Source organism: Balaenoptera acutorostrata, unplaced genomic scaffold (genome assembly GCF_949987535.1).
Source record: "Balaenoptera acutorostrata unplaced genomic scaffold, mBalAcu1.1 scaffold_583, whole genome shotgun sequence".
Classification (NCBI taxonomy): Eukaryota; Metazoa; Chordata; class Mammalia; order Artiodactyla; family Balaenopteridae; genus Balaenoptera; species Balaenoptera acutorostrata.
In genome coordinates this window covers 140,764-152,937 of record NW_026645951.1, presented here as the reverse complement: position 1 = coordinate 152,937, position 12,174 = coordinate 140,764, and the positions used below count along the sequence as shown (strand labels likewise).

General features: G+C 36.8%; 1 protein-coding gene and 1 pseudogene across 1 annotated transcript in view; one reads left to right on the top strand and one right to left on the bottom strand.

The window, feature by feature from the left end:
* Window positions 1–1,423: 1,423 nt before the first annotated feature.
* On the bottom strand, window positions 1,424–1,718 carry LOC130706718 (transcription and mRNA export factor ENY2-like; annotated as a pseudogene).
* A 9,362-nt stretch (window positions 1,719–11,080) lies between these two features.
* The window catches only part of LOC103016570 (peroxisomal multifunctional enzyme type 2-like), a 56,030-nt gene continuing 54,936 nt past the window's right edge, over window positions 11,081–12,174 (top strand). Inside the window, exon 1 of the mRNA XM_057539421.1 lies at window positions 11,081–11,215. Within this exon, the coding sequence (XP_057395404.1) occupies window positions 11,131–11,215 (85 nt within the window). The 5' untranslated portion in view covers window positions 11,081–11,130. The remainder of the gene's footprint in view (window positions 11,216–12,174) is intronic.

The following is a 12,174-nucleotide window of genomic DNA, read 5'->3' as shown; positions in this document are numbered from 1 at the left end:
ACATCTAGCGTCCATCCTAGAAGCTAGGTAGAATGATAGGAAATGGTAGGTAGAATAGGTGGAAAATACAGTTTTAAGCTTTCCAACCCCTGAAAGTAGAAGTAGGTGAAGTAGAGGCTGAGAGTACCAATGAAAGCTCTACCTTTGTAATGTAATTAATTGCTCACCAGTTACTTTGCAATAGGGATTGAGTTGAGTGGACCAGAAAAATTATGCTAACATTTGCTCAACCTTCTGATTTTTTTCTTTTGTTTTCAATAGGATTGGGCCGAGCCTACGCCCTGGCTTTTGCAGAAAGAGGTGCATCAGTTGTTGGTAAGTTGATACATTTTTCTTTTCATTCAGTAGCTAGGAACTAAAATACAGTCTTCACAAGCCAGAGGCCTTTGTATTCACATCAAATAATTTGTTAAGGTCAAATTTCATCACTAATTTTTTCTTGTGCCAGCAAAATTTTTTTCCCCATTGAGGCTAACTTTGTAACTTACTTTTTAAAGTGAACTAGTTTCACAGAATTTGCAACTTAATAGAACTGAGAAAGATGAGCCGACATTCATTATATAAAAGGAAATTCTTGAATTTGGTCTATTGTGGGCTGTAATTTTTCGATGTAGAAGACTGGTGCAAGATGAATCCTTGTAAGTGTAAATATATTGATAAGGTAAGAAATAAGTGCATTTTCATAACTAAATGTTTGGAATCAGGGAATCGAAAGTATTTTTTTTTTAATCTCTTTCATAAAAATTTTTCAAATGGAAGCTTTTATAACAGTTAAAAATTTTTTAAATTAAAGGGGCACTTGCATGAGTTTTATTATGGGGGGATCAGTTGGAAGATGGTGTATTGAAGAATACACCAAAAGTGGGAGGTTTTAGTAATCTTAGTGGTTTGCCTGATGTACTTGGCAGTTGGTATGGACCTAGGAGTGGATTTGTCTACAGCCAAGTCTTTGTGGGGAATATCTAAATGAGTGCCAGGTAGGTACATAGGGCAGATGTATGGCCCAATATTTATTAATATCTGTCCTGGGCTAAAATTGTTAGCCCACATTATTGTCCCCCCAATCCCAGTTTTCCTACATCTTATCAGGGAATACAGAGAGCCAAATTTCTCCCAATTTGTTTACGGAGATGTGTAATAAAAGACTGAACAAGCAGCCAGGTTTTCTAAACAAAGAAGACCTAAGCAGGATATTGAATATACTTTTCTTCCTCAGCATATATCTTTTTTTTTTTTTTAATTCATGAGATATTTATTAAAATAACACATTTAGGGAAAAATATCAATACAATTGTATACATCATTACTGAAAACTGTATACCATCATACAAAAAAGGATTTTATTTTGGGAAATCAATTCCTAATTTATGGCAAGTTTTACTTTCAGAAATAAAACCACAAAACAACACAATCTAATTCAATCTTAACGGCTGGCATGCTGAGCAAGGAATGTTCTTATTCTTTGTAGGAGCTCCTTCTTTACACTGTCAGGTACCAGGGCTCTGCCTTTTGGTGTGATTTCAGCCACCAAGTCATCAACAGTAATGTGTTCTAGTCCTTTTTCTTTAATTACCTTTACAGTGTGCCTTCAACTGATCCTTCCAGCCACATTCAATTAATTTAGCTCTCAGCAACTCTTTGAGGCCTTCTCTTTCTCCGGTTTCTATCAACTTTTGGTTAATTGCTGCTCTCATCTGCGCATCTTTGTTCATCTTGCTAACCACACTCTTCGGCTGCCCGGACCTAGCATATATCTTTATGGAAGGGACACAGCGACTTTGGATGTTCCTTGTTTAAGGTCATAGCCACTGGCTGTTAATCCAGTCTACTTCTTGGGGCAAGGACAAATTTTGATATTGTGGTATTTGGTCAGGGCGTGTATAGTTCAGGCCTTTTTTGCCAGGTTTTCCCCAAAATATTTCATGTCAGGGCCTAAAGGCACATGTTGTTACTTTTTTTTTTTTCCTTTAAAAAAAAAATATTGTTATTTATTTATTAATACTTAAAACTTTTAATTTATTTACATCTTTTCCACTCAATTCCGTAAGTGCAAGTATCTCATTTTATCTTTTGTATCTCCTAAAGTTCTGAGAATGTTGCCTTTTGTAAAGAAGGGACTTTGTTCATTCCTTCCTTTATTGTTTGCTGTAGCCCTTTTCAGGGGGTGGGGCGGGCTGGGGAGTGGTTGGTGTGTCTTTGAGATTGGTTGAATAAATTTCTGCTTTTTTTGTTGTGACTAAGTTATAATCTTAGTTTATAAACTTGTTTTGTAAAACCTTTTGCAGCAGTATGTGTTTATGTGGATCAGTTTTCCTATATTTATTTATTACCTTTGAATTTGTTGAACTCAGATTGGAGTTTTTCAGTTCTAAGAAAAACGTAAACAGGGACAGTGTATCTGTTTATTTTGTCATTGCCTCAGGGATGGTATCGCAGCAAGTGCTTGTGAGAGTCCAAAAAGGCAGAAAATTAGTGTTTTGGGAAAAATATTTACCAAACTAGGCTGGAGAGCCAGATTTAGTTTAGCTTAGTTTATGTGAAAATGTAGAACTTTTCACTGATATTTTCTACCACTTTTTAGCCTGTGACCTAGCTGTGAACTTTCTGGGCTACCAATGGGTTTTGTTCTTCCTTAACCACCACTACCCTCTGCTTTAACTTTTTTAAAACACAGATGCCCTGAGTCCAGGTTGTATCATGTGCACTAACATTTCTCCTGTGTTAATTTTGTTCTGCTCAGCATATTTTTACCTGAGTAAGCAAAAAATAGTAAAGAGGAGTAAGCAAACCTAGGATTTATGACATCAGAGTATCTTGTTTGTGGAAAAATTACTAATCAGTTAATCCTATGACTAGCTCAGAGGCCAGTAAGAAGTAAGACCTTAAGAAATGGAGTACCTTGTTTCTCATATAAGTCAACTTTTGCTAGGTTATGCCGAGTTAACAGACAAATCTCAATGGATTATAATAATAAAGGATAATTTCAGGACTTCCCTGGTGGTGTAGAGGTTAAGAGTCCACCTGCCAATGCAGGGGTTACAGGTTCGAGCCCTGGTCCGGGAAGATCCCACATGCCGCGGAGCAACTGAGCCCGTGCGCCACAACTACTGAGCGTACGCTCTAGAGCCCACGAGCCACAACTACTGAGCCCGTGTGCCACAACTACTGAAGCCCATGTGCCTAGAGTCCGTGCTCCGCAACAAGAGAAGCCACTGCAATGAGAAGCCCACACACCTCAATGAAGAGTAGCCCCTGCTCGCCACAACTAGAGAAAGCCCACGCACAGGAAGGAAGACCCAACACAGCCAAAAATAAAAATAAATAAAATAAATAAATTCTTAAAAAAAAAAAAGGGTAATTTCATACCTACCTGACCTTTCAGCTTCTGGTCAGCTGTGTCTCTGCTTTATGTGTCGTACTAATTTCAGGATCCCAGCTGAAGGAGCAACTTTCATCATGGCTGTTCTTCCGGCAGAAGGAAAATAAAAATGGATCCCCTTGGTGTCTCATAAAGCTTCTGTTTAGAAGTGGCATGTCATTTCTACTCACCTTTCATTGGCCAAAGGAAATCACCTGGCCAAGCCCAAAGTTAAGGGTATCACTTAAGATATTCTCTTCATGTAAATATGATTGCTATGTTTTATATTCCGTAATATAAAGCATTATGGGAGATTTAAATCTGGGTATCAGAACTGCTAAGCCTGTGGCTGATAATTACAACAAGGGACATTTGGTTTCGTACACGTTACATCTTTCAAGAAATGTTCGCACATGTCTGAAGGAAATGTTGGGAATGGAATAGGTTTGAGATTTCCTCAGTAGGTGAGCTGTATCGAGTTCTCTGAATATTAAGTTTTGTCTTGAGGGCGTGAACACAAAGAAGATGGAAGTGTTCCAGCAAGGAGAACCTCTTTTTGGACAGTAAGAAAGGCAGAATGCTTTCTATTCTTGAACTGGAGGAGTAGCATTTTTGGGTAATTGAAACTGCAATCTTTTGAAGTAAGATCGACATGATTTCTTTTCTGTACTGCAGTTGCATAATCACTGGTAAAGATGAGTTACAAGTTCCTGTGGTCTGATGCCAGAGCCTGTGTTTTTAACCGCTGTGTGATCCTGATAGCCAGAAGGTGAACTGCAGTGGGGAAAGTGAATTGTCTTTGAAGTTAGGTCAGGCTATAAATCCTGTTTCTGCTGTCTAATTACATGACCTCTGAATATTAGTAGCCACCTTACCTAATAACTTCCAGGATTATGATGGGGATTAAATGACATCAAGAATTAAAACCTTTTGTAAAGGGGGTAAAAAGCGAATAATAGTGACTGCCTACCGTGTGCTGGGCACTGTGCTCAAGATTATGTCAAAGTGAGCTTAGGGGGCATCCCAGGCTGGCGTGAAGTCATCTAGGGGAACAAAGTGAGAGATGAGAGATTACAGGAGGTCAGGTCATGTAGGACCATTTAGTTCAGAGTAAGGACTGGCTTTTACCCTGATTGAGATGGGAAGCCATTGGAGAGCGTGGAGGAGCAACATGACCTCATTTAAGGTTTAAGTGGATCATTCTGAGTGCTGTGTGAGGAATAGGTTCTAGGGGAGCAGGCGTGGAAGTGGAGAAGTACGTTGGGCATATTGGGGTCTATTATCCTATTAACAATTCTTGTCCACACTTGTGATTTTTTGTTAAAAAAAGAAGAGGAAGCAGAGAGATCTGTCAGGTTATTGCAGTAATCTACATAAGAGATGGAGGTGATTCAGACAGGTGGTAGGGATGGAGGTGGTGCAAAGAAGTTAAATTCTGGATATATTTTGAAGGTAGGTATGGCAGGATTTGCTTATTTGCTGATGTGGGTTGAAAGGGAGAGAGAAGGATAAAGTGGTGGTTTACCGAGATAGGAAAGACTGGAGGAGGGCCGGATTCGCAGAGAGGGGACATTCCCAGTAGACTTTCAGATGGGGATAGTAGGTAGGCAGTGGGACATAGGACTCTGTAGTTGGGGGGACAGGTTGAAGCTGTGTAAATCTGTTTTCAGTTTCTAGGTGGTATTCAAAGCCAGGAGACTGGATTAGATTACCCAGGTGGTGAGTGCATATAAACAGGAGATAGGGTCCCAGCACTGAACTCTGGAGGGGACTCAGTCTCTCATTTTCAGTTTCTTCTCCCTTTAAGGAGACCTTTGATGCCTTCTTGTTGTTGAGACAGATTAAGTCCCTTAAATTAAAGAGCCCTAATTTAAGACGTTGCTTTCTAAACTGTCACAACATTTTGGAGGTCTTCAAATATTTAGATACATTTATGGCCATTCTGGAAAAGACTCTGATGAACTAGGGTGATTGTATCTTTCTACCAAACGTGAAAATAGTATGGCAGCTCTGTGTTTTCCGCCTTTTCTTTGGCTGTCAAGAAGCTTGAGGGTAAACCTGACACTGTCCCCAAATAGAGTAACTACCATTAGCATATGCTTTGAGTAGGCTTCTCTTTCTCTGATGTACGTTTTCTTAATTTTTCCGTTTTTTAATAGTCCTTGCACATTTAAGCCACCTCAAATACTTTTTGGTAGCAGTCAGGACATGAACAGAATACAGGAAGAAATCCCCATTGGGCCCACAGCTCTAAAATCAATGAAATGATTCTTAATGCTATTGTTTGCTATCGGAAACTTTATCAAAATAGGAGGAAAGGCATCAAGCATAGAAAACAGAAATGTCTGGAAGAACATCCAAGAGATGGTTAATAGCAGTTACCTCTGGGGTAAGACAAGGATTAAAACGACTTTTTGAGTCTGCAGGGTTTGAATTTCTTGAAAGCATTAAAAAAAAAAAAAAGTAAATAACCTCTCCAAAAAATAAGTACACTTGTAGTATAATATTGCCCGTGTCATCTTTTTATATGCTTCTCAGATTACTCATTGTAAAGGATTTCACTCACAGAATCAATACATATGCAAGTTATTTTGATTTTGTAAATTTGGAAGCACCATTTTACTTTGGAAATAAAAGTCGTTTATAGATATGTCATTGGTAGTGGATATGACTCAGCTGGTGTCAAACCCTTGGACTGAATAAATATATGAACACGAATATGTGTAAGCACAGTGATAAAGCACTCTTCAAATACAAAGCATTATAACATTATTACTCTTGATAATTAAGTGGCAAGTTAGAAACTGCTATATAAGCAATTTCCCGCACTGAGCTACAGCAAAAAGGACGAACTACTTATAGTAAAGTGAAGCAGTAAAGTGAGGGCAGACTTTAAGGGATCTTGAAAGTTAGGCAGTGAATAATTAGGGTTCCACTGCAGATTTTGAGCAAGGGGATGACGTAGTATAAAGGCTGCCTTTGGGCCATTACCCAGCAACAGTCTGCTGATTGCCTGGAAAGATTAAGATTGGAGGCAGAAGACCACCGGGAAGGCAACTGTAGTAATCTGGGCATGAAATTATAGAATAGGAAAGAAATGGCAGTAAACGATTCCTCGAAAGAACTGGAAACTCCTCAGTGCACAAACTGTCTACCTTGCGAGCTTAAAGCACCTAGTACAGTGCTGGATACAGAGTGGGAACAGAGTGAACATTTGAAGAGTCATAATGAAATTGATGTCAAGCCTTGATGGCTCAGTGACATGTGCTGTTCAGAAATGGGAGAAAGGAAAGAGTACCTGGGAAATAACTCACCCAGCAAACTGATGTTGAGAAGATGGGACAGTTTGAGGAAGATGATAATCAATTTGCTTTGCTTTTTTTTTTTTTTCCTATCAAACTATAAGTGACGTATATTCCCTCAGCTGGTTTAGCAGCCCTGATATCAGGAGACCCAAAGCATGTTTCTTGCTCTAGTCTTTGGAGCCAATAGTCAGGGCTGAAGGATAGCAAGAAAGAACAAGAAAACCAACTTCTGAGAGCAAAGTCCTGTACACAAATAGGATTGCTAAAGACAAATCCAGATTTCTCAATCTGGTTTTTGTAACAAAACACTGGAAAACAATGTATGTAATGCTCATCAAATAATATTAATGCTCCAATGTTACCTCTGTTTCTCTTTCAACATTTCAATAAAGGAACTTATGATCTGCAACACGTATAAAGAATTAAAATCTTTTATAAGTAAGGGACACGTACACATCTGTAAGAAAGAAAAACACCCCAAATGAAACGTGATTTAAGCAGGCAAAACAATAAGAAGTATAAATGACCAATAAGCCCATGAAAATAATGTTACCTTACTAGTGCTCAAAGAAATGTAAATTAAATAATGAGCTACAACTTGTAATCATTTAATTGTTATACTGAAAAGAATGATGATGTCCAGTGTTGGGAGGATATGGGGAAACAGGCATTGTCACAAACATGGTTCTGTTTTCAGGCTTGGATAGCTGATAACTTGATACTTTGTATTTAGGTATCCATTTACCTATTAATAGAGTACTTTTACAGGCTCCAAGTGTGTTTTAGAATTCTCTGGATTCTTATATCCCTGCTCTAGTGGTTAGCATATTGCAGGTATTTAGTAAAATCTTGGGGTGGATTTTTAGTAAAAAACCTTATGTAGTCTTTAGTAGACTATCCAAGTCATTGATTTATTTAAAATGACAGAAATAGGAAAAAGATTTTACATCTTAAAAAAAAAAAAAACAAAACTCTTCAGAGCTATAAACTGGATTTTATATGGAGGATTTACAAATATATCACTTTGGGGGATATTTTGATGGTTTTAGCTGAAAAGACTCTGTCCTTAACTATCATAATCTTAACCATTTTTACTCCCTAATTTAAGGCTATTTGTTTGACTGGGGTGGCTGATTTACTGTTCCTTCTATATTCTCCCCAAGCACATGTGATTTTTTTGTTTGTTTGTTTTTTTTAGTGGAAATAATTAGGATAAAAGAAACTTGTTTACAGCATTAGAGGAGCAGAGTGGTATTGTGGTAGGTCCAGGTTCTAGTCTGAATTTTGCCATTTCATACAGCCTTGGAGCCTGGACAAGCTTTGGAGCCTGGAACAAGTTACATAACCTTTCCTAAACTTTGCTCTTCTGCGAAAATAGGAACAACTGTTCCGGCCAAACTCCTAAAAAGCTGTATGGAGATCAAATGCAGCAATGTACATAGATGGGTCTTTGAAAATGTAAGGTATATACATACCAGTATAAGGCGGTAATGGTATTTTAAAATATTATTGTGATTAGAATTTTAGTCATATATTTAAGCTGAACAGTGTCACATAGTGTGGATGCATTTCTCTTTGTATACAATCTGTGAACATTGTTGCTATCCAAGCCCTTCAGCGTGTAACCAGTGCTTTTCTAGTTAAGCCTGAAATCCCTGTGATTTAGCTCTGGTGATAGTGGGATAACTGAGTGGGGTCAGTGTTAAGTTTGTACTCTCTAAGGTGGAGACTTGTCTTGAATAAATCTATTCTGAAACTGTTTCACTGCACATCATTGATCTCAATAATTATTTATACAGTCTTCAGTTCTTACCTTTGCTTGCACTTGGTTGCACTTTGAACAGTTTCCACTTGGGGGTAGTGTTTCATTTCACAATTGAACAATTCTTTCTTTACTTTAGTATGGCCTTTGCCAGTTTGCTCTTGAACTTTCCCTTGCTTAGTTAAAAAGGGTCTTAATAGACTGTTAGCCGCATGTTTTAAAATCTTGATTTTTAAAAACTGTTTCCTGTCATTTGAGTAATTGTACAGAAATGAATAATTAATAGGAATTTAGTCTTGAGAATCTTAACACTTTTTTTTTTAAATCTCTGAGGGATAATGTAAGCCTTTTCCCCATTATTTTGTGTCTTTGAGGCATTTTTTATTTGCAGTAAGGCTGTTAAGACTATATTGTTAGAAAAAATATATCCCAGTCCACATTTTGAAAAACTCATTTCCTTTAAGAGTAAAAGCACATTAGGCTAGCTTTGCTCGGTATCATCCCTGTATCTCCCTTTACCACCCAACCCCACTTGCAGCCCTCACTCCAGCCCCCACCAAAAGAGACCCATTCTTGAAAAGAAAAACAGATCTTGTGGGTTTTTCTTTTTTCCCCAGGTATGGTAATTATCAATTTGGTAATATTAAGAGACTTTAAATTTTAGTATATACCTCTATGCCATTTATTAATTAGTAATTTTTAAATTGTTATATTCTGCACAGTGTGCAATAACCCTATAAAAATGATCACTTTGCAATGCAAATTAATTCTTTGTCCCAGGTATTTGTTTTAAATTCTGTTTTTTCCAAGTTATTTGGCATTGATCTATATATCTTTTCATTTGTTTTTGCATGTTATTTTGTAAATAATTAAATTATTGTATAAATTACCTTCGTTATCATATTATTTAGTTATGTTGGCTTTTATAAACTTTATGATGCAATTAGTGCATTAGTGTAGTTACCACATACTTAACTTTCAGTAGATTATAAACTCTGAGGATAGGCACCATTCTTATACATCTGTAGATTTCTGTAGATTTCCTTGCAAATAGTAAATGTGCAATTAATGTTTGTATCTATATAATTGGATATAGGGAGATGTTATGTGGTAAGTGTGGTCAGTTGTTAAACATATAAATTACATATATGCTATAATTAGTGACTGAACACATATTAGTTGTGTATGTAATTTTTGACCTCTTTCAATAAATAGTTTTTATTTCTTTTTTTGGTAGACCATGACACACTATGTTTTATAAAAATTCACGTGTGCTTCTCCAAGAGTTTAATATTGTGCTTGTTCTTTTTTTTTTTTTTTTTTTTTTATAAATTTATTTATTTATTTATTTTTGGCTGTGTTGGGTCTTCGTTTCTGTGCGAGGGCTTTCTCCAGTTGCGGCGAGCGGGGGCCACTCTTCATCGCGGTGCGCGGGCCTGTCACTGTCACGGCCTCTCGTTGCGGAGCACAGGCTCCAGACGCGCAGGCTCAGTAGCTGTGGCTCACGGGCCCAGTTGCTCCACGGCATGTGGGATCTTCCCGGACCATGGTTCGAACCCGTGTCCCCTGCATTGGCAGGCAGGTTCTCAACCACTGTGCCACCAGGGAAGCCCCGTGCTTGTTCTTTATCACCATTCCTGTAAACAAAGACCTTCTTGACGTGGAGAAGATATTTCACATTGTGTATTTAACCTTTCTTTCTTTCTTTCTTTCTTTTTAATTATGGTAAGAACATTTAATATGAACATTTAACAAATTTTTAAGTGTACAATACAGTATTATGCACTGCAGGCACTATGTTGTATGGCAGATAAGATCTATAGAACTTATTCATCTTGCATTATTGAAACTTTATGCCCACCGATTAGCAACTCCCCATTTTCTCCTCCCCCTAATCTTTGCAACCACCATTCTACTCTCTGATTCTATGAGTTTGACTATTTTAGGTACTTTGATGTAAGTGGAATCATGCAGCATTTGGCCTTCTGTGACTGGGTTACCATATTATCTTCAAAGCTCATCCATCTCATTACATATTGCAAAATTTCCTTCTTTTTTTAAAGGCTGAATAAATACATTGTATTTATGTACCACATTTTCTTTATCCATTTTTATCTGTCAGTTGATATTTAGATTATTTCTACATCTTGGCTATTGTGAATAGTGCTGCATTGAACATTTGGAGTGCTGTTGTCTCTTTGGTTCCTGATTTCAATTCTTTTGAATAAATACCTGGAAGTGGGATTGCTGGATCGTGTGGCACTTCTAGTTGTAATTTTTTGAAGAATGTCCATACTGTTTTCCTGTGTATTTAATCTTAAAAGTGATCTTTAGGTTTTTTTCTTTTCTTTCTTTTTGCTAAAAGTGGTTTGAATCATGGTCTTTTTCTTTCTAAAAAAGGAGAAGCATTGCACAGTTAAAAATTTCATGACATGAACCTGTGTTTAAATATTTTTCTGCTTCATATCTATATATGTATATATATTTTTTCATATCTATATTTAAAAACAAAGAGGCATGTTTTGAAAGTACGTATCTCATGGTGTGTTCAGTAAGATGGGAATATAGTAGTAGGGAATTAGGAAGTTGACTGAAGAAATACACTAATAATATAATTTCATTTCCAACTCATATTTTTAAGGTCTAGAACTGAATTCTTATTTGTTTATTTTTGCATTGCAGTGAATGATCTAGGAGGGGACTTCATGGGAGTTGGTAAAGGCTCCTTAGCTGCTGATAAGGTTGTTGAAGAAATAAGAAGGAAAGGCGGAAGAGCAGTGGCCAACTATGGTACAATATTTGAGAGAACTATACTGCTTGTTTTATATTTCCTCCACTGATGCTGTTTCTCATGTTAATAAGTATTGAGCAAATATCTTGGCATTCCAGTATAATTATGAAATTAGATTTTACCAAAGTCTGCCAAAGATGTTTAGTGACGTATTTTTTAAACTTTTGATGTAGATTATTTCATGAGTCTAACTTTTATTCAGTTGTCTATTTAATATTTTTAATAATGAGCGCATGATATAATCAGTACCTTACTGTAGATGTGAATATGAATATGCTCTTTTCTTAAAAGACCTGCCTTAGCTAAAAGGTCTTATGTATTTCTACAGAGTAACATTAAATTCTTCGTTTTAAAATTGCTTTTAAAAAACATTTCTTGAAGTAATATAGTGTAAGAAGTGAAGTGCCCCCTTTCTGCACCCAGCCTTCATATTACATTCTGCACAGGTGATCATTGCTGTATGCAACTTTCTTATCTTTATGAAAACGTAAGAGTCAAAGTTAGGCATTAGAAATAAAGACAGCAAATACAACCTGTATGTTTGATGTATTGATTCTAGTAGTATTTGTAAGGAATCCTCTTGAGTAGATTTACTTTAAAAAGCTAGTGCTTACTGACTTTTCTGCAAATTAGATTGTTTTTATGGACCAGGGAGAAAATTAGATTGCCAGTGACTTTATTCTGAAATTTTAGAGGAAAGGAAATAGGATATGATTTGTTTTGAGAGTTCAAGGGAATAATGAGACAGACATTTTAGTATCTTATTTCCACATTGAGAGTCTAGAAAAATGTTTTCAACTTAAAAAAATTTCTGGGGTTTTAAAACCTATTTTGTAAAGATAAAGATTTCAGACTCTCTTCCCTGCCCCTCAGTTTTGATATTCAACCTGTATCAATCAGGATTCAGTCAAGAAAACAGAAGCCCCTCTCGGTTTTCCAAGTGTGAAGGGTTTTATAC